The sequence below is a fragment of the Manis javanica genome, chromosome 3 (assembly GCF_040802235.1).
Source record: "Manis javanica isolate MJ-LG chromosome 3, MJ_LKY, whole genome shotgun sequence".
NCBI classification, from domain to species: Eukaryota; Metazoa; Chordata; class Mammalia; order Pholidota; family Manidae; genus Manis; species Manis javanica.
The window spans coordinates 200,437,264-200,461,037 of record NC_133158.1 but is presented as its reverse complement, the minus strand read 5'-3'; the positions used below and the strand labels follow the sequence as shown (position 1 = coordinate 200,461,037).

Sequence of the window (23,774 nt, the reverse complement as noted above, 5' to 3'; positions counted from 1 at the left end):
TGTATAGGAATATGGATGAATGAATATACATCTGATTGTATACAAGTATACTCCAAGGAGTTCTTTTACAAGTCCACCAAGCACATAAAAATGTCACAAATAAAAATTTTATATATATATATATATATATTTTTTTTAATATTACCTTTAAAAAGGTATTATTCTAAACTCCATGTTTTTTTCCTAAAATTTCAAGTTCCTGACAGGTGAGCTATAATTATCCAAATATTCCCAAATATACTTTTCTTTGAAACTGAATTCTTAGGTCTATTTAACAAGTTATTTTGTCTTTATTTCTTTGTTTTCAATCTTCTTCCACTTCTGGAAGAGATATCCATCTTTTCCTAGCCCCTACAGAGTACCATGTGGACAAACTTAACTCAGAATATGAACTAGGCAATGAAAATTTGGTTAACATTGGCATGGTTAAGACTGTTAATTAACTTTTTGATAAATCACCATTACTTTTCAAATATTCTGTCTGGCCCAATTACAGGATTTCCTTGAAAGGAGACTGTCTTTGCCTAAGTAATAGCATAGAATCTAAATCAAAATTATAATTCAAAACACCAAATGCAGGTGGTAAAAAGATCAACAAAGAAGAAAATCAACAAAGACTAGCAATTTCAACAGTGAAGAGCTTAGGCTTTGGATGAATCAAAAGCACTAAAGGAATAAATAGGAAAAGTAAGAAGACCACAATATGACTATGATAAAGCGAAATTTACTCAAAGGTGTCTGAAAGACATCCTGCTGGGGTTTATGTTTAAATGTCCATTCTCTCATGAAGTTATGATGAGCAGAATCGGTAGTTCTTATGTAGCAAAATAATTTAAAAATTACGCACCTCCTAAAATTTCTTTTGAAATTTTACTTATCAGTGAAATCCAATGTTAGAAAATCACTGACCTAGTCAAACTATTGTGTAAGAAGTACTGCTTACATTGAAAATGAATTTTTAAATGTGAAGGGGGTTAAAGCAGGTAAAAAAAAAAAAAAATTGCCCCATGAGAAGAGTTATCCAATGCAGAAGAAGGCGCGCAAGTTAAAAGTAAAATCACATTCAAACTCTGAAAAAGAACTGACATTCAGGCACTTCTAGCTACATTACACTATTTTTCAAAGGATATCTCTTATACATATCATGTTGCCTTTATTTTCCTGGCACTGTCAGCATTTCTGAAGGAGTGTTATTAATTTATTAAAATAGGACATTGTCAAAAAAAAGAAAGAAGACTACCATTATGAGAAGTCAAAATTATGAAAATTACAATATAACCATTTAAAAAGGTTTTGGCTGTACACTAGTTTTTCTAATATTCCAAAGTAAATAGTCCTCTTACTAGCTAAAGGAGAATTGCAAACGAAATTCACAAGCACATTTTAAATAAGCAAACTGCCTAACTGCTGCTTATTTAACCAACTAGTATCTTCATAGCAAAATCCCTGTCTGGCAGAACAAGTGTACATGATCAACTTCAAATTCACTAGAGAAGACTCGAATAGTAAGTTGGGCTATTATCTGAAATGAATATTTAAAAAATGAAGACATACAAAAATATTAGACATCAAATCATATTAAAGTAGATAACTGCAAAACAATTTGTCAAACCCCTCTCTTCAGTGCTGTCCAATAAAACTTTCTGCAGTGATGAAAATGGAGAACATTCTGCATTGTCCAATACAGTAACCAGCAGTCACACATGATTAGTGAAACTGAAATGTGGCTAGTGTAACTGAGGAACTGAATGTGTAATTTTATTTAATTTAATTAATTGAATGTTAAATAGTCCATGTGGCTCGTGGCTACTGTATTGGTCAGTTCAGCTAGAGAGGTGTACAAAATGGAAATAATAAACATTTCTCCCCCTCTCTAATCTTGGAAGTAAAAGAAATGCCTTTACAGCAAAGATATGCAAAATCACTTTAAAACATTAGAATGGTTTCAGTTGTCAGCAAGACTTCTCTTTAAGGTATGGTAGGTCAATAAGAGGTCAGCAATAGATGCAGTGAGAAAGTACCTAAAAGCAACTATTAACGATGCCTATCTAAGTACCATCTGTGAAAGAAGAACCCTGGTCCAAATGACGGACCTGTCTGTTTCCAAGGACAACGTACCCTTTTTGTGGAGCCACACACATTCACTTACAGCAGCCTGGGAGAATCAACTTGGGAATCATCCGCTACCTCTCCTCCCTCTAATTCCATTCCCACCAAAGTTCTTATTAAAATATCTTCTCATGTGAATATAACAATGAGGAGAGAAGGCATCAACCCAACTGTCTAAGAGTTTATCATAATTACTTTTACCACTCTCAATAAATTGGCAGGCAATCTAATTTATATACCATTATCTATGAGTAAGATTAACGTTAGTCCATCCCTGAGAGACGGAGCCACAGAATCAGTTTCTGAAACAGGACCATAGTAAATTTACAAAGTGTATACCACCTATACCCCTGGCAATGAGAAGCTGAGTATCTTAAAAGTGGACGATTCAATCAACAAAGAAAAAAATCCAGTAATATTAGTGGAAATAATTCTGCTTAGGGGTGACATCATGCCAAGAAAAGACTTAAGCCAAGCAAAGAGGTCTAAGATCTTTGAAATATCAAGAGTGGATTTCCAGCAGAGGGAGAAAAACTTCCTTAAGAATTATGTGGCACCACTGAGAAGTGACTGTTGGTTACCATGGGGGAGGGGTTGGGGTGGGTAGCTGGGGAGGGTGAGGGGGATAAAGGGGCACAAAAATTCTCAATCATAATGTATGTTCGGTCACAGAGATGATAGTACATCATGGAGAATATAGCCAATGATCGAATAACATCTTCCTATATTGACAGATAGTAACTGCACTAGGGGAGTGAGGATGTGATAATACGGGTACACTGTGTTGTATACTCGAAACCAATATCAGATTGTGTATCAATGATGCTTCAGTTAAAAAAAGAATTATGCGGCACCCAACTTCTCCTTCTCTTAAGAGAAAAATTTCTCCTTCTAGTTTGTATTATTAAAAGCACATATCAAAATATATACTTTATAATTCTCAAACAAAAATGAAAGGCCAGCAAAATCTAGGAAAACTAAAGACAGAGATACACAATGCTATGTGAGATTTTCATTAATTTATGATATTTTGTCACTAGAAAACCCTTAGTGATTATGACACCAGGTTGACAGAATTTGAAAAAAAGCCAGACACGATGGAAGATTTAATACTTGGTTTCAAGACTAAGGATTGTTTGTTGAGCTTGCTCCTTGATGCTACTTTTCAAAAATATCTTGAAAATTCATACAAAGAAAGAACAATAGCATTCTACTACAAGAAGAAATATTCCTCCCAATGTAGATATTTCCTACTAATACACACTCAGAACCTTTTATTTTTTTTAACCACTTGTCTGCACTAGTAGGAGTTTTTATTCAATTCCCTATATTTTTAGAACTGGAAATTTAACCTTTTGACATCAACAATTATTTGGCTTGAAACTACATGAGATACAGACAGATCCAAATTCTGCAGAGACATTTAATGATACAGAATCAGGATTCAACTATCTTTGAAGGAAAATGCCTGTGAATTAAAGGACAAAAGGCAGGAAGTTTCTATATTTCTCAAATGTTTTTCATGGATCTTTACTTGTTTTTTCCTCTTCAGCTTAAATAAGTAAAAGTACATGAAGAAAAGAAAAAAAGTAAGATGCAGATTTGCTTTTTTTTGTTTTTTGTTTTTGGTAAAGAAGAAATAACCTTTCCTATTGGTGATTTTATTTTTGAAAAGATCGAAAGGCTATCCTGCTCCAAATTTGTGTATCTTTCAGTTACTGATCAGGAACTCTGAATGGCTTATTAGGCTGCTATAACCAATATGATGTCACAAATGTATTTTTTAGGTTATCATAAGAAAATGGCACCAACTTTCCCACTAAAAAACCCTGTCTGATGAACTTTAGATTCCTTCTTTTAGTATCTTAAAGTTCTTTCTCTTCTCTCTATAATACAGACATGTATCACTCTCCAAAGCTCCTCCTGTCAGAATTATATCTTTGTTATTTTCTGTATCCCACTGAACAAATTTTAACCTCTGACAAGAAGATAAGACCAAAGTCAAAGCAATATTATGAATTATGAACATAAAACTCAAGTGCAGAGGAATGTAACATGAGGCTTCTAGAGAGAGAACTGCGTTAGCTTTCCTTTGCTGTCATATCACATTGCAGATTCAAGTTAGCCGCTTCCTCATTATCATCTTGGCTTTTTTACTTAACGTTTTCTTTTTCTTTTTTGGCCGTTTCTGTTTTCTCAGTATTTCTAATGCCTCTTAGATAGGGATTTGATCTAGCTTTCATACACCTTTGAACTGGTTCTATTTTTCAGACTTCCTTGTATTTTTGCCTCTTCTCTAGGATATTGTACTGCTTTATCCACACTGTGTAGAAATTTAGCTCTTACTTGTCAATGTAATTACATATCTCACAAGTTGTTAAAGGATAAGCTTTAATGATAAAATACTTTTTTTAATACAAACAGTGTAACAGTTTTCTACAATGCCATATAATGGCAATATCACATATTATATCCCCTTATTTATAAATCTTCAGCTCTTTATAGATATGCAGTAATCACACACAGCAATTTTTCATGGAAATCTTTCTAATACTTAAAATCAATTATTTCAGTGATAAGAGCATATGGGTTGGTAATACTACACAGGGAAAATCTGCCCTAATCTACTCACAGGGAGTTATTATAAGAAGAAAATCTTACAAATTACTCAATGGTAAATTTAGATGTGGGAAATAATTTCCACTCCTATTCTAAATGAACAAATAAATATGATTGAGTCTAAAGCAATAAAAAGTTCTTATGTCTGTAACATATGTTTTGTTGAGATAAAAGCTTACAATTTATAATGATTTTAGCATAAGTAAAAACAATTTGGTTGATAATTAAAGTGATATTGGGACTTTGCCAAACTAATCCAACATTTAATTGTAATAATTAACATACATTTTAAGTGCATATTATAGACAAAATACTTTTAACCTTAGATATATGAAGAGAAGAGGTTAAATTAACATTCACTGAAAGATTTTTATTTATTCATTTAACAAAAAATGTGAGTGCTTACCGTGTGCCAGGTGCTGTGCGAATGTAACAGGGAAGCAAGCCAAACAAAACAAAAAAACCTGCCTTCATGGGGCTTTCACTTGAGTAAGGAAAGACAGATGATAAACATAATAAATATGTAACATGTTACAAGATACGTATTCTAGAAAAAAAAAAATAAGAGGAGATGACCAGAAGCACTGGAGGTGGGAGAGGTCAGAAGTTTAAACTAACTATACTAACCAATTACCATCCAAGTGGAAAGTTATCCCAAGAGCTAAATAACCATTAAAAAAAAGCTGGACAAATTGCTTCAATGGGCAGACAGGCTCTTGAGAGACGGGTAGGATATGGCAAGGATGAGAATAGTGTAAGCAAAGATATGGGAGCCCCAAGTGTTGGAGGAGAAGGAAGAGAAGAATGAGTCAACAGCTAGCGTGGGAACGGAGGGCAGACACCAGAGAGCAGGGGGATCAGGCCGCACAGGGAGGATTCCTGGGGGGTCAGCTAGGTGGTGAGCAGTTAAGAGCCACTGAAGGCATCAGGGCATAGGAGTGACATAGAGAAGCCATTCGTGATGACAGTTCATCTCACAATGATGTGTAGAATGGTGAGAAAGGAGGTAGGCTACACTACCCTGATAAAGCACAATAATGTTAATAAACATTATCCCTCCTAAATGAATGATAAAAAGAATACATAAGCTTTCAAATGGAAACCTAGGGACATTTTAGAAAATCAGTGCTTACAAGAGAATTTCCTGAATAATAGAAGAACTAAACCACAAATATTGACCGCTAGACCAAGCACTGTTATAAAGAAAGACTACATACATTGTGGATATTTTTCATTTAATTACTCTACTTATTAGAAACATCACAGAAAAAGCTACCCGGGGAAAAGTAAACAAGTATGTGGCTCTGTCAAAAGGGAAAGAAAATGTATAAACTGCAAACTAAGAGTATAGCCATCAGTGAACATGTGAAATATGAATCATGTTCATCCTGTGAGCCTGGAGATCTGTGAACCTTTGACTTCAAGTTTCGAGATACCGTGTTAGCATCATGAGATTATTTTTCCCCTGACCAGTAGAGCTGGTTCAGTTATAAAACGTAAAATCAAGTTAATCAAGGTTTTTTAAATCACAAATTTTATTTTTAAAAAGTCCTGTATTATTTGAAACTCTGTTACTAAGGGAACTATTCACCTTACTCTACAATCCTCCAAATAGAAACATTGTACTGTTAATTTGTGTAAATTTTTGCAAATCAAATTGAGAGATCAAATGAGGTTTCTATAATCTTCAATCACTCTTCTATGTAGATCTCCATTTTATACTTTGAACAAATAATTTTATCTTAAGTAATTGTATTAATGTCACATATAATATCTTAAGATAGAGAAACAATTTTTAACAGTCATGAATACTGATCTAATTACTTTCAGGGGCAAGCATGTATGTCACTATGTAGGTATAGAGCAATACTATAAAGCTAGACTTATTTGAAAAAAAAAAAAGTAGGGACAGCAACAACAGAAATTGATTTCTTTAACCAATAATACCATAGTCAGAAGTGTTTTCAAACATTTGTATTTATGGAATTCCCATGTAATGGGCTTTGCTTTTTAATATATATTAGATATGCACTTTGTCTCTAAAACTAAATGAAAGTACATGTGAAATCTTATGATATTGTGATTAGGCAAAGGTTTAGTAAGTATAAAGGCTATGGAAGAATCCAGAAAGGGAAAGATAGATACATATGACAGACAAAAAAACTTTAAACTTCCACAACTACATGCAAATAATGAATCCCAACTTATTCATGGCATCATACACAAACTTTAACTCAAAATGGATCAAAGGACTAAATGTAAAAAAACAAACTGAAACTGAAACTTCTAGAAGAAAACATAAGAGAAAAATCTCTGTGACTCTGGGTTAAACAAGGATTTCTTAGAGGGACAGAAAAGCCATGAGGCATAAAAGAAAAGATAAATTGGATTTAATCAAAATCCAAAACTTCTGCTCTTGAATGAAACTGCTAAAAAGTGAAAAGACAGGCCACAGACTGAGAGAAAACACTTGCAAAATAAGTATCTTATCAAAGACTGGTGGCCAAAATATATTTAAAAATTCACAATCCAGTCGTTAGAAAACAAATAACCCCATTAAAAAATGGACAAAAGGTTTGAACAGACACTTCACCAAGATGATAAAGAGATGGTAAATGGGCATATAAAAAGATGCCCAACATCATCAGCTGTAGGGAAATACAAATCAAATACAATGACATATCACTGTACACCTATTAGAATGGCTAAAATTAAAAGTAATGCCAATACCAAGAGCTGGCCAGGATGCAGTAGAACTGAATTCCTCATACATTCTTGGTAGGAATGTAAAATGGTGTGACCACTTTGGAAAATAGTTTGAGGACCTTGTACAATGTTAAACACATACTTACCATTATGACTCAGCAATCCTACTCCTGGATTTCCCCAAGAGAAATGAAAACATGTCTACACAAAAAACCTATGCAAATACTCACAGTGGCTTTATTAATAATTGCCAAACACAGGAAATAATCCAAAGTTTGATGGGTAGATTGATAATGTAACACCACTTAGCAATAAAAAGGAGTGAGCTACTGACAGATCCATACAAGATAGAGAAATCATAAAAGCTAAGTCAAAGACGCCCAACTCAAAATGCTCCACCCTGTGCCCTTCCATTCATAGGGCCTCCTGGAAAGGGCAAAAGTATAGGGACAAGAAAAAATTCAGTGGTTGCCAAGGACTGTAGATGAGGAAAGGGACTGATTACAAAGGAGCAAGAAATTTTGAAGGTGACGGCAAGGTTCCTGATTGAGTTAAGGTGGTTGTTACATGACTATATACATTTGCCAGAACTCATAGAAATACTTTTCTAAAAATAGGTGAATTTTTCTGCATGAATAACATCTCAAGAAATCTGGCTTAAAGAAATTTTTAAACTTCTGTCAATCAAAAACCATCCCATCTCACCCACAAGCAAATAAATTAAAAAGTTAGAGACAAACAGGAAAATATTTACAATATGTGTAATATTCATATCCTCAATATATACAAAGATGTCTGGAAGCAAAATAAGCATCCCAAAAGAAAAATGAGCAAAAGTTATGAAAAATAATTTATAATAGAAGAATCTCAAATGATCAATAAATAATAAAAGACCAACTCCTCAAAAAATTATTAAGATCAAATATCCTTTATAAAAACTTAAAAATAAAACAATAGCCAGAGTTTATGAAGATAAAACCAAATATTTCTGCATCGAGATATTAGGACGATAATTTGGTTCAATATTTCTGGAAGGTAATTCAGCAATATCAAAATCCTTTAAAAGTTTGTAGCATTTTAAGCAGTTATTCCTCTTTTAGGGATATTTCTTAGAGAGGATAATTAAAAGGAAAGACTGCAAATACTTATGTACAAACATCTCTTGGCAGCTTTTTTTTTTAAAGGTAAAAGAATATAAACAACCTAAATGTCTATAGAGGGAATTAACTAAATGAATGGCAATACTCCATCCAAAAGAATACTTAATATTATTCATCATAGAAAAAAAATCAATTTGTCAGGGTAGAAATAACAATATGAGGAAATGTTCATAAGTGTTGTTAAAGGGGAAAAAAAGAAAACTGTTGAGATAATGCAATACCACAGGACGTAACACCAAAATGCTAATAGTAGTTATACCTAGGTGAGTCTATATTTTTCAAAGGTTCCATAATAAACATGTTATAATTACAATAGCTTTTGAAAATTTGTAATGCAATGTTTCCATGCAATGAGTTATATATAGTCAGTTACTTTATTCGATACGCCTACAAACCAAATTTGATCTCTGATAAACTGCTTTTTAAAAACATCTAAGTTGACAGACACACAAACTTAAAATCTACTTTTCTTTGGAGATGTAATAAAAATGGAAATTCGGGGGTTTTTTTGTTTGTTTTTTAATAATTGGGGATGATAATCTACTTCTTTAAGTTTTATAGTTAAAACAGGTGGTCCTCAATCTTTGTGGGGCCAAATCATCAGTTGGGGATGATTAAGAATCAGGTTGTCTGGGGAATCACACTGTGAAAAAAAGCCACTTAAGCTCAAGAATATTACATGCCTTAATGCCCAGAATCATATGTTATTTTTAAAATCTTTCTAAGTTCCAGAATCAGCCCAGAGTCTACCACCTAGTGGGAAATCCACAGATGTTTCATTAGTAAAATTGATACAAGGTCAAGCAGTGGTATGCAGTGAATTAGAGAAAAAAAAATTGATGTTTGATTTTTTAACATCGAATTATAATCTACCTTTTCCAATAACACAGATTAAATTTCCAATAACACAGAAGTGTTAAATGTTTACTTGAAAACCTGAGTCCATGTTGGAGTTCATATGTCTATTGTTGATTTCATCATAAAGATGAGTAATTAAAAGGGAGGTTCTTTTTAGTTAGGAGCACCCCCAAATTTATATAGTTTATGCATTCTTAAATGCCTTCCTGCTTCTTCCACATGTCCAGACTTATTTTGGAATGGCAGGGGAGTCACAGTCCATGAGGTATGTTAACAATGGAAAATATTACCTCCTCCCATCCTCTACCCCTCTGTGGGACTTGATATTCTCACCTTAAGAATCCATAATGCAGATGAACACAGGAAACTTAACTGGCTGACTTACCACACTACTATCCCTAGATACCCCAAATATTAGCTTAATAAACAGGTTAATCATGGTAAGTTTTTAGTGTGGAGAAACAAAAGCACAAGAATGAGATCTACCACATTATCATTAGTCAGTAGTTAGTAAGTGGTATCTCCTACTAAAGGCGATAGACTAAGTGGTTCTGTAGTAAGCTGGCTTCAAATTAAGGTAATTTAGTCTTGGCTTACTAAATTAAACCAAAGATTACTAGGTTCTTAAAAGGCCCTTTACAAATATCCTGTCCCCACCCAAATTTATATTTGTTTATTTTTATCTAAATGGCTTTAGGAAAAAGTGCTTTTCCTATTTGGGAAAGGTGATGTTTTAAAAATTAATAGAAATTAAAATTAAAGTATTTGGCATTTGTTAAAGGGTAATAAAATAACTTCAGTCAATTGGCTAGTTCCATACCAGTAGATTTCTCTAAATAGTAATGAAATCATTGCTTTAAAAAAATCCATCATTATTAAAAAAAAAAAAAAAGTTGCCTCAGCCTCCGCCAAAATTAGATTTGTAAGTTGCTGGTCATTCCTATAATTAAATCTATGTCACAAATTTGCAAGAAAAATGGTCACTGTGACTAATGCATTTACTTGCTACACAAGTCCTGTCAGACGGCATAGAGCATTATGCTGCTAAAATGGAGGAGGTAAGGATTCTATACATTTTTATTAAGTAACAAAGACCATTTTTTATTTTCAATGGCTGCACTTCAAGTAAGAGTTTGTTTCAGAAACAAATCTAAATGTAGCTATCACAAGGTTTTCCTTACTCAAGCATTATAACACATTTTTACCTCTACAAACATGTTTGGTACACATGCATACTGCTTTTCTGGACAAATGTTCTGTGGCAAATAATGGAAGGAACACGGACATCTTCAGGTTGTTAGAGTCCCTGACTCTGGGAGTTTCCTCATTGGACCCCCTCATTTAATCAATTCACCTCTCTGATGAAATGATTGAGATATGACCTGAGAGAACAGGGCTGCGCAAAATAAGAGTCAAAGCAGGAAGACATAACAGATACATGGGCAGAGAATTAGTGATACAACTCATTCTCTCCTCAAAAAAATATTTCTCAGTCCTTTACACTGAAGGAAGAGACAATTCTTGGTTTGATACTGGTGTTCATTTCACTTTTTATCAAAAAGTGCAGACATCAGACTGCATCAGCGCCTTCTGCAAGCAGTGGAGGTTAGCAACAAATTAGTAATAGCTATTTTCCATTTGATTTAATTTCAGCTGTCTTCTACTATTCATGACATGATTGTTTTGTATTGTGTTAACTTAAAATTTTGCCTAATAAATTTAAATTTTAAAAGTGATTTTTTTAACTTAATAATACAAATAATATGTTGATGAAGTAAAAGTCATAAATGTGCTTGAAATTTGGAAGACACTGCTTGAAGATTGTGTCTGTTTTCCCTCCTTAAATCTCTTACTGTTACTTATTTTTTTCATGTATGTTTTGTGTATTTGCTTAAGTATCTAGAAAAGTGCCTCGAATCTAATGGACTCTGAGAATATGAATGCTAATTTTATATCCTATTTTCCTATTTTGTGTTACGCTGTTAATTGAACCAATGGCATTTTTTAGATATAAAGTAGCCTATTCTCTGCAATCCATCTTTTATGTTGTTTTTTTGCCCAAAGAGACATCAAATGAGATGAATAATATGACAGTGAGTTATATTTTATAAAAGTAAAAATCACCTTCCCATTGTCTGAACATAGTTCAGAAGAGATTTTAAAGCCCAAAACAGGTCATTTTAAATCCTGGTTTTAACAAGTCCTTAGCAAAAAAGAACCTGAACTTAAAATAACATCCGCAAGGTGGTACTGAACACTGCTTAAAAGTTCAGTTGTTTGTTTACTTCTTCTGGCATTGAAGCTTAAAATAAAAACCTGATTTTATAAACAAATGATGAACTTTCAGGGAAAACCAAGATCTCAAATGAGTAATTTGGACTGGTAAGATTATACAGGCAAATTAAGGAAAAAAAAACAATCAACATAGTTTACAGTGTTGCACAAAGTGAGTATTTCATAAACATAAACTAAATAAAAAATCCACATCCTAGATTAAGGTGAAAGGAAAACCAAATTAACAACTGAGTCTAGTCTGGCACCACCCTGAATCTTCTTTGTTAATATTTGATATTCTTGCTCTGATTTTTAAAAGGCAGTGTTGTACAGCCATGAGTGAGTAACAAAGTGAATGCTTTTCTGTGCTAAATGTGGCTGACCACATTTTTGTACAAGAAAGGAAGAAAAGGTGATAAACATACATCCCAAATTATTAAAAGAGAGCATTTGTGTTTGGGATTTCTTTTCTCTCAACAACTGCAATAGCATTAGTTACTGATTCAAATCTTTCTACAAAGCTGGGTAAAGATGGTGGACCAGTCCAAGCACAGAGGGAAGCCCTAACAACTGGGTAAGGGAAGGAAAAAATGAGCTGGCTAGTTCTTTCAGCAAAAGGTAAGTTCCCTTTAACCCTTGGCCTGGCATGAAAAGAAACAAAATTACTCATTTTAGGATAGCTTCTGCTGGTTCCAGCAATTCTTGTATTTTAAAAGAGAAGAATTATGCAAAAGAAACCCATTTCTTCTCAATCATTATATAAGGTGGTCACAGGGATGGATGTGCAGCATGGAGAATATAGTCAGTGGTTCTGTCACATCTTCCTGTGTTGACAGATAATAACCACACCAGTTGGGGTGAGGATTTAATAAGGTGGGTAACTGTTGAATACTTGAAACCAATATAATATTGTGTATCAACTACACTTCGGTAAAAAAAAGAAAGAAACTCACTTCTTGATACTTTAAATGAAAAGATTTAGAAAGTAAACTGACTCTTACAGATGTTTTTAAGACTAGTTGTTTATTCATTCACAAAGATGACTTAACTTTGCTTACAACTCCTTGCTGCTGTTTCAGAAACTCTTACAGTTACGTGGCCATGAATTGCTACAGTGTCATAGTTATTAGAAGCTCAATCTGGCATGACCAACTTTTTCACTTAGTGGCGTTTCCCTCAGGAGTTACCAAACTCCCTCAGAAGTTACTAAACACAATAAAATAAGCTGAGGAGTCCAAAACGAAAAAGTTCTACCTTTTCCTTTGAAACTTTAACCTATGATTTTTAAGGACATGGCTACACTTAATTTAGCCTCCAAACCAAAAAGAACTAACAATCTAACAAGTCATGTGATCAAAGTTTTTTCAACACAACTGAATGTTTTTAAAGAAAGCATTTTTCAATTGAACTTTTTTAAGAAGTTGTCAATATCTATTTTTTTTAAAATAGTTATTATGACAAGGTAGCAACACATGTGATAATGATTGAACTTGAAATACATGGTTCTATACAGAAAAATATATATATAATTTTGATAACATCTTATTCAGGGTGGTTGGCTAATTTTATCAAAATTTCATTAAAAGGGAAATCTTAAAATACTTATTATGCTCCACAATTACTGTAAACTGAACAATTTAAATGAGAGGAGGAGATAATCACATTAACTTCTTAGAGCAATCCTCTGTGGCATGATTTTAAAATATTCTCTTGGTCTGAAATGTATGTAAATTGAATTCATCTATCACTGGTTATTACCAACTCAGCTACATTAAAAAACCTAAACAGTTTTTTCTTACAATTAGTTCTTAAAAACACTGTTTTAATTAGACCTGGGACATTATTAAAGCTAGCTATAAATATCTACAGTATTTATTTGGTATACCCACATGTCTGAAAATCAACAATACTCTCAGAGTTTTTTGTTCAAAAATTCTTCTAATAAAAGTCTTTCATTCAAAGTTTTAATGTAATCTGAAGTAAAACCCCTTCTCAGATTCCATTATGTAAATACAAAAGAAATGGTCACTCATAACCTGAGAATAATCATTGAATCAATGTATTTCAGAACCCATAGGGCTTAGTCAATTTCTTTATTTTATGGATGCCCATGGTCACACACAAAAAATTCATAGCAGAGTTTGGACAAAACCTCAATCAATGATTTCTACCATATCATGTGAGCATCTTATATAGATTATCCCATTTAATCCTCACCACAACTATATCATTTAGGTGTTATCATTAACCCATTTTATATATAGGGAAGGTTATGTGGCTAGGCTATCCAATAAGGATACAACCCAGACAGTCTGACTCCAGAAAGCATACTACTTACCCATAGTCCTAAGTTTCAAGGATAGGTAGATATTTTCCATTTATTAAGAAAATTCCAAAATGACTAACAAGTACCACTCTAAAAATAACAAAATAAAACCTGAAGGTTGTAATTCAGAATTTTCCTCTTCTAAAATAAGTCTTTTCCCAAGCCCTACTCAAGCGCCAGCTTCTCCCTTCTCATATCATTCAACTGAAATAAATCTCTTTTTCAAACTCTTAACAATTGATGTGCACTGCTGTGGGGAAAACGGAAGTACCTATGGCCAGGATCCTCAGCTGACCCTAATCTACTTGACAATGTAACTGGACCTACTGCTAGACTACTGCTTCCACACCCATAGGCAATAAGCTATTATTGACTGAGTCACTATATAAAGAGCTCTGCGCACTGCTCTGGGCAGAGGATTACAGGCCTGCAGAATGTTGAATGCAGACATGATTGTAATGTTCAACCTAGTGCTGAGAGAATAAAGCTGGGTATAAAAACCCTTTTACCCCAAGAACATTCCACTGTCATTTCTTGGTCTCACTGAATCCATAGTGAACTTGCCTGTGGCTGCAACCCTCAGGCAAGACAACTGCTCATATGCAGAAAGTGCTAGCTGCTTCTTAATATCATTTTATTCTTCCTTAGTAACAAATTCAGTATTTAGCTCTTAGCAAAATGAGACATATCCCAACCTCTTCAGTGGCTAAGTATGAACTCATGACTGAGTTCTGCAATAAGATATCACTGCAAGGATGGTGCTGGAATTCTAGGAATCTGACACTTTAAATAAAGTAAATTTAGCTTTTGAGGGAGCTCTTTTGTGCTTTCCCCAAGTAAAGACCTTACTATCCAAGTATCTTTTTGGCTAGAGCTCCAGCAGCTGTCTTGGACTATGAGGAAACCTTGAAGAAGGAAGCTGCACGCTGTGGTGGGTGGAGGAGAAAGACAGGCATCTCAGTCCACAATGACACCAGGAAGCCACTACACCATACTTGGACAGTTTCCTTCCAGATTTTATATAATAGAAAAATAAACCTTTATTTTGTATAAGCCACTTAATATTTTTCTGTTAAATAAGCTGAACCTAATGCTAACTGCTTTAGTTTAGACTCATACATATTTCATAATCTAAGGTTTCTTGTAACTATGACAGAGAGGGAAAAAAAATAAAGAAACAGAATTATTTCTCTTTTAACACTGAAGTAAACTATCTCCAATATAATTTTCATTCTCAAATGCTTTCTGGTAATTTTCAACTTTGGGAAAGAAAAAGGAGGGAAAGCAAGGGGAACGAGAAATGGAAAAGGATATTCTGCCTATCTGCCATTGCTCATCCACTTCCTTTCTTCTCTCCTCTGCACCCAAAGTCTTACCAAACTTCAACTGAGGCCCAGCTTAGCAAACCTGTTTCTGTCTGACCTTTGAATTCAGAGTGTATATATTTCCCATGCCATTTGACAATCATATATTATTTAGTATCATGTTTTGTTTGACTTGTTAACTTTTTACACAGTATTTCTTTTTCTATGTGTCATTTCCACAACATAGTGAGACCCAAGTCATATTTCTTTGCACCCTCCACGTTTACTAGAATGCGACCTCCGTGTGGCAGGAGACTAATAAATATTTTTGATTAAGCGAATGGAGGTTAAGAAAAAAGACGTAGAGAGCAAAAAGTGCAAAAGACTAAGGAGTGAGAATGCACATCCTCTTAGAAGTGAAAGAGCATAATTAAAATCCTAAACAATCCCTAGAACAAATTTTACTTCACTAGGCTTTACCAAAGAATTGGGTCTGGCAGAACAAATGTCATGATGTGTTCGTTGTTCATGTACTCAGTGCTGCAAAGCTCTAACTACAGTGAGCTTGTCCTCCAACTAAGGGACAGTGTATTTTGTTTCAGTTACTCAGACAATTGCCTCAAACTTATTTTCTCAATTATCTTAGATATTTTAAAGAGTAAGAGACCCAGAATAGAAACCATATTTTGATAGTGGATATGTATGATTCCAAGACATATAAAAAAATTGCCTTCCAGCAAGATCATATTTTACAGATCCTATTTAGTCAACTGCAATACTAGAAAATAATACTTGGATACATAAAATAGTGACTTAATAAAATATTCCTGAGTCTAAAATAAGTAGCTCAAGAGATCATTTTCACTAAATAGGCTCTATTACTTCTCTTCTAAAGCTCAATAACAATACAGCATCAGGAATAACATTACTATGGCTTTAAAAGTAAGATATGCATACTCTGAGCACATATTTTGCAGAAGCTATACCATTAAAAGCTCTGTAACCCTGGAACATGAAAAGCTGTATAGCACTATGTAGAATTAACACTATGTAACAATACAGTTAAAAGCTTCAACTACATGTAAATATGTAACAGTAACAAGTGACATAAAAAGTACTGAAAACAGAATTGACATTTTGCCTAGACTCCTGAACCAGTTTATACCCCCATGATTTTATTTTCAATTATTTATAAATCACTATACTATGTATTTGTTAATGAGTTATTACCTAAAAATATAATATTCTAATTTATGTTCATGAATTTAGCAAAGTCTTAGGGAGGGTTTATATAAAAATATTCAATTAGCAAAAAACTCTGTTCCTTTGTCATTCTTTCACAACATAAACCACATCATTGTTACATCATCTATCGAAAAATTAATTATTAAAAAATACTAAAAACAGTATTGTCCTTATAGCTATATTGGTTCTACTTACAAAAGCTGAACTAGTTTTTAAATCTTTTGACATACAATTTAGAGTTTACATGTCAAAAAATACACATTTTTTTTTTTGCAAATTATTCCTCAGTTATTTCCTCATTTCAAATGTTTCCCACATAGATTTCTCAGAATCATCTAAGACAGTAGCTTCTTTGACAGGGAAATGTACAAAATAAATGACATGTCAACAAGTAAATTAGCATTCCCTTTCTGACCAGCTGGGTCATGTTTCCTTTTCGAAACCCTAGGTCCCATGACACAAAATAATAATAATCTAAAAGACCTTATTAAATGATCAATACATTGACATAACTTGTATAAGGAAACACATCATGTTTTAATTGATTCCTTGAATCCATTAAATGGAATATTAAACCCAAGTTTCCAAATTATATTGTAAAAGAACATTTCCTTTATTTATTAACTAAATTTCTTCAGGGTATGGACAATGGCACATGAAAAAAATTAGACAGCTTTTATATTTAACCAAATTGTAAAAGAAGCCCAATTTTCACTAACTCTTTCATACAAACATCACAACAAAACTTATAATAGACAAGTTAAACCATGTTTACTTACCAAAAAACTTCCAAAGGCTGAATTAAATATTGCAGCTGCCTATGGAGAAAATAAATGGGGGAAAAAAAACTCACTGAAAGTAAATAGGAAAAGAAAAAGCAAAGAATATCATCTCCCATCCCCCACTATTTCAAAATCCTAAAACATTGACTCTATGAAGCAAAATGAGTCACTGCTTACAAAAATTATCAGTGGCCTGTAGTTTACTAAGATAGATGAGCTGCATCTTAGGAATTCATAAATAATGGGCCACAAAAGCAGAGAGGGCTTGCCATGAGAAGCTTTGGACCTATATGACAGTGCCAAAGAATCATCACCAATAGGAAATCAAAACCTTGTTATTGATTTTGATATTAGACTTAAGACAATCAGAGGTTGATTTATTCATCAAAAAAGTAGTCATATTACTGGGAAAAGAAAAACCAGAATTGTAAAGCAAACATTAACTACTCTCTATCGGGCAGCATCAGTCCTCTGAGCTTACCCTTAACGAAGTGAGATCTGTCCTTCCCACGCAACACACATTAGAAATATGAACAATGCTGCTAAGACCATGTTATTGCCATAATATTAATTCTACCATAGAAACAAGCAAGTAAACTTCCATTTGGTGTTCAAAATTTAAAGAACAAATATTTGACGTTGTGCTTACCTAAATATCCAGGGAATACACAGTAGAGGTAATATAGTTCCTAACTTTAAATCAACCACTATATCCCATGAAGCTACATCTGAATCCTGAAAGCTTCTCACATTACCCAAAAAGGATAAAAACTTGTATAACATCCACTTGATGGGGAAAAATGGAGAAAGAAAGAAAGAAAAAATAATAATAAAAGGCAATAGGAGGGGTAAGAGAAAACTACTGACATCTCCCGTAGATCCAGAGCAGAATTAAATTAATCATCATGGACATTAGCAGCCACATCATAGTAAAAGGATGTCAGTTTAGCAAGTTTGATTAAAGTCCAAAGCCAAGTAAGAGCTGTAGCTGAAAATGCCTTCTGCTCCAGAGGAGGATGCAATGAGAGTGCATGGGTAATGAGATCCTTGGCTCCAGACAGCTTAGCTCTCCTGTTCAAGTTCATAATTAATTCAAAGCTTTGATAATTTCATTAGATTTCTCTTTTGCTGGCCCTATCAATAAAAGATGGCACTGGACTACAGTTTCTCTGTGGCATAAACATAGTCACAGGCACAGACCAGGAAAACCTTTGCTTCCTGACAGGGACAATGGCATATGGTGTTCTGTGTTGTAAAGAGACCAGTGGAAAAAAATAAAAGATTCAACTAAATAAAACATTACTTTGACAATTGTAAACTATAGCAACATATTTAACACATCTTCCTAGAATTCCATTATGGATGATTCAGGAAAAAGTTTTATGTTTGGAGGAAAATAAGTAAAGGTGCATAAAGAAATGAGTTGTGGCAAGATCAACAGGGAACACTGCCTTCCTTCCTACAAAAATGCACCTTCCCCACAAACAATGTTCATTTCTACACCCTATTTTGTGCTTAAAGTAGATTTATTTCTCTTTTGAGTAAAGGCTTAGGGTATTCCCCTTTGAGTGCCTTTCTTCCAAATTTGATTTTTTTCCAGTGTTTTCACCAACCTTAAACTAGAAAACTAATGGTTTTGCCTGGCATTTGAAAGAAACATAGATCAGTAGAAGTAAAAAGACTCAGAAGTCAAAATAAAATAAGTATCAACTACTACTCATCATCTCATCATATCAAATCACCATACTCCCATTCCATCCAGTTTTCTTTTTTAAACAAACACAAGCAATATATTTTATGTGAATTGGCTGTGTTCCCACATTTTAGAAAATGGCAGTGAAAACAGTGACAGAGTATCTCAGGTCCCCACAGATGCTGCAGTCAACCTCTTAGTTGTTTTTCTGACAGTGGTGGTGGGTTTGAACTCCCTCACCTAGATACCTAGAGCATGCGGGCTCCCGTGCAGTGAGCTCTGGCAGTCATTTGTGAAATGGCTGATTAAGGTTCTGGGTACTCTGAAGAACCATGTGAAATTGGACACTGAACCAAGGGTCTTGGGCTCTATATAGCAACAGAAAATTAAGCTAATAGTTGACTCCATTCTGCAGTTACAGCATGTGAAGGAACTGTGTTTTCCAGAACTCTAAAGGCTGATGGTAAGTATCTAGAGAGTAATTAATATATAAAACACATGCATGTCTTTCGACTTCAGGAGGAATTGCCACTCCTTTGTGTGATGTACAAGGCCTCCATGAACAGGTCTCTGTCCATCTCATTTCTTGCCTCAAATTTTATATTCTGACACTATATAGTACTTCTGATTGCCCAAACTCATCAGGCTGTTTCTTCCCTCTTTGTTCCCTTGCTTGGAAGGGAGCAAATGCCCTTCGCCCTTCCTCTACCTAGGTACCTCACATTTATCTTAGTGATTCGGCTCACCCCGTGGTCCTTCCAAGAGGCTTTCAATCACCTCTTTCAAAACACACCGTCACTTCTAGTCAGACTGAGAGTCCCCGCGGCTGCAGTCACTACATCCTCTGCCAAGCCACTTGTCACACTACTGAAATGATCTATCTGCATGCCTCCCTGTCCCACTACACACTTAAGTCTTCTAAGGAAGTAATTTGATGAAGCTCATCCTAAGGACCTGCATGTTTGTTAACTGAATTGCTGAAATAAGCAGGATTCCCAGAATTGTCCAAAGTCTACCTCTCCTACTAATCCAAGGACTGGCAGGCACAGACAATTGGACCTGCTTCCTAGCACCACAGCTAAGCAACAGCAATGACAGGTTTAATTCTGGCCTCCCACCCAGTGTAAGCATCTCTTTCACGACATGGCTCTTTTACTTCTCTTACCCTTGCTTTTATGATACAGTTACATAAATATGCTCAACATACATAATGGTTTAAAATTTACCACTGTTATATCACAATAGTGAGTTAAATCAATCTAGACTAACCAAGGAACACTCGCAGCCATTAAAAAAGAGCATGATCTGCATAGATTGAGATGAAAAAAGGCTAAGATATTTTAAGTGGAAAGTTTCAAAACTATGTGTATAATTCTCAGTGTTTTTTCCCTTCCACCAAGGCAAATCTCAACACCAGCCAGGTGTCCTACAATTCAATTTAATTCTGCCTCTATCTACCTGAAGATAATGTCAGATCCCACAGGTTAAATGTTCAGTCCCATAGACTCCCCCCACTTAAGATGTCAATCACAAGTCCAGATTGTCACCTGCACTTCTGACTGAATGACTATAAATGGAGGTTCCCACAACCTTGTCCCTGAGTTCGATGAATTTGCTGGAGTGGCTCACAAAACTCAGGAAACCAGTTGACTCACTAGATTACCTCTTATTTATAAAAGGATGTAACTCAGGAACAGCCAGGCAGAAGAGATGCATAGGCAAGTGATGTGAAAACGGTGTGGGGCTTCTATGCTCTCTCTAGGTTACTTCTAGAGTTACCTGCAAGAGCTCATCAAGCCAGAAGCTCTCTGAACCTAACCTTTTGGGGTTTTATGGAGACTGCATTATATAAACATAACTGATTAAATCATTGGCCATTGGTGCTTGAAGTCTATCTGCAGCCCCTCTCCCCTCCCCAGAAGTCTGGAAGTCAAGTGAAAGTTCCAGACCTCGAATCACTGGCCCAAAGTGACCTAATTAATATAACAAAAGGCACCTTTTATAGCTTTCATCACTTGGGAAACTTGCAGTGTTTTAGGAGCTCTGTGCCAGGAACTAGGTCTAAGACCAAATATGTATTTATTATATATCACAGTATCACATACCTATTGTGTAAATGTGTACACAACCACAAACATATACACAGATAAGTATAACAAACATAATTTTTTTTCTGAAAGAGATCACAAAAAACTAACTATGGTTAAAGTTGTTGAAAAGACTAGGTGGGGACTGTTCTTTTTTTATTTTGTTCTGTCTGTAGTGTTTGGCTTTTTGTTTTTAACATGTTACTTTCCCATATTTCCAACAAGGGTTATCTTGGCAGAGATGTTCAGCCATTTACTATCTAAATTTTGAATCCCTTTGTGTTAAAAATGTAATAACTATTTTATTTTTAAATACAATTACAATGTCAATCCCTACTTTGCACAGTAGTGGTATCCCTGGGCTGGCTGCCTAACAAGCTGGAGGTGGAGAAGCCCCTGGAGCACTCTCTGGCCTGTAGGGGGGCAAGGAGGCGTGTGTGCTGGGGGTCTAAGCAGCCACAGGATGAACAGAGCGGCATCTTCAGGAGAATCTGAAGTACATGAATATTTGGTTTTGAAAATAAACCAAAGTCCACTGTTATTGTTGCATTAAAACAAACGTAGCTATAGAGAATACAAGCTTCATGTACTGAGTTCACAGATGAGCCAATAGAGACACTTTCCTCTGAAGGTAGACTCCTCCAGGTTAAAGAACAGGACTCTCTTAAGACAGGCATTTCCTCTCCTCTGCCTTCTGGAAGCCAGACCTGAGAGAGTCCACTGATTTTTAAATACAGAATTTCATTTGTTGCTATCTCTTTTTCTAGAAACAATTTTAATCACCCACCCCTCTCTAAAGTGCTCCATTACAACAATTTTGTCTAATTAGTGTAAGGCTGTATCGTCAGAGCCTAGAACAGCCTGGCTCACAGTTAGATCCTCAACAAGCATTACTGTATCAAATGAATGAATGAATGAATGAATGAGTACTTCTTGTGTTACCTGAATGTCCTGCACAATAATGTTTACATTATCAACCAATGAATCCTATCAGCAAAGTGCATACCTTGGCATAATCACAGTTGATAGGTAATTAAATCAACCCTAACCGAGAAAAGTTCATATTGAGGTGGTTTTTAAACACCGAGCAGATTGGCTTCCTTTCTTTATATTACACATTTTTAGATAACATATTCTTTTCATATCAGCCCAATTTTACCCATTTGGTATTTTACTAATGTTTCATTACATACTGTAAATTATTTTGGAATAAGGAGCATGTTCAGTAATGAATTGATTCCTTTATAACCTACTTGGAATTATTTGAAATAAACAGAAAATTTCTTTTTTAAAAGAACAAAATGATAGGAACAGTGTTCTCTAACTCATAAAACAAGCTCTTTGATTGCTCAGTGCCTTTAAGTGTTACGAAGCTCTATTTTACAGTAAGCCTGAAACGTTTACCTTCTGTAACAGTCATATACTAACCATTTTCCATGCTCTGGAGTTACAGAAATACGTAGTTCCTTTTTTAAATGACTGCACTTCAAATATAGGAACACTGCTGGGTCCTACCCAAGTCTTCTCTTATAACATGATATCTAAAATTTTCATAGTGCTGGCCCAACACCTCTCTTTTCCTTCCCTCATTCATCTACTACATTAAAAAAAATGAAATCCACTGTTTACATTCAGTGTTTATGATCTAGCACAAGTTAATTTTATGAAACTTATGGATTTGCTGTCACATATGCTGCTTCCTCAGTCAACATATACAGAAATGTTAACCAAAATGTTAAAATGGGACATTTATGGTTGTCTCAGAATTTCTAATAATGCTCTAAGCTAAGGAGAATGAATGGTAAGCACCCCATTATTCCAGAGTAAGACACCAGATACATCTGTGTAGCACTTATAATCAGAAATGAAACCTAGGCCAGGCACCATTTCAGATCCAGGTGGTGTAAGAAAAGACTAGAAATTCTAAGGGAGATTTATAAAAGGAAATTTCTAAGAGAAGTGGGTCGTTGAACTTTTCTCCCCTCCTCTATGGGCGAAAACTGACTTGCCCACCATACCTCCCAATGAGGATGGGGGCAATATATACAAAAGGAACAACAGGGAGGGTTAGGGGAAACTGTGAGGAAGCAAGAAGGGCACTGCTGTCCTGTCTGGAGGCAGGCTGCCGCAGAGGCAGAGCGCACTCTGGGGGAGTTCTTGAGACATCACGGTGGTTCCCCCTGTGGGGTGCAGGGTGGGGAGGGTGTGTAATGAACCAGGGAAAAGTACCTGCTTCCTGACTAGAAAGAGCAAAGGTGGGGAGGCTGCCTAGAACAGACCACGCTAGCAGGCCAAGGAGACAGGGTAAGCAACTGGGCAAAGGACACTTCCCTCTGTGATGGGGCAAGGTTCTGCCCATTTTACGTGGGCCAAGTAGATGCCTCAGAGGTCTGCCATCAAACTTGACTCATTTTGAGAGACCCAAAATAACAGCTTTCCAGTGCAAAAAGACTTTAATAAAAAAATTCTGAAGGGACACATTTAGGGGCAGGGCTGGAGGTATACTCTGAAGAACTCCCTCCCCTAACCTGTCCAGCAAAAAGAGCTGCATGGGGACACCTGCTATGTATGACAGAAGGCATGGAGGGCGGAACCACAACAGCACCAATAG

General features: G+C 35.0%; 1 protein-coding gene across 6 annotated transcripts in view; it reads right to left on the bottom strand.

The window, feature by feature from the left end:
• SLC10A7 (solute carrier family 10 member 7) overlaps positions 1-23,774 on the bottom strand; it is a 237,929-nt gene that overhangs the window by 149,519 nt on the left and 64,636 nt on the right. For 4 of the 6 annotated variants that reach the window (XR_012129626.1, XM_073232598.1, XM_073232603.1 and 1 more), the window contains exon 5: positions 17,381-17,419. The exons of the other annotated variants lie outside the window; for them this stretch is intronic. Coding sequence is in view for 3 of the 4 variants with exons in the window: in XM_073232598.1 (XP_073088699.1) it covers positions 17,381-17,419 (39 nt within the window). In the remaining variant the exon portion in view is untranslated. The remainder of the gene's footprint in view (positions 1-17,380; positions 17,420-23,774) is intronic. 6 annotated transcript variants of the gene reach the window in all.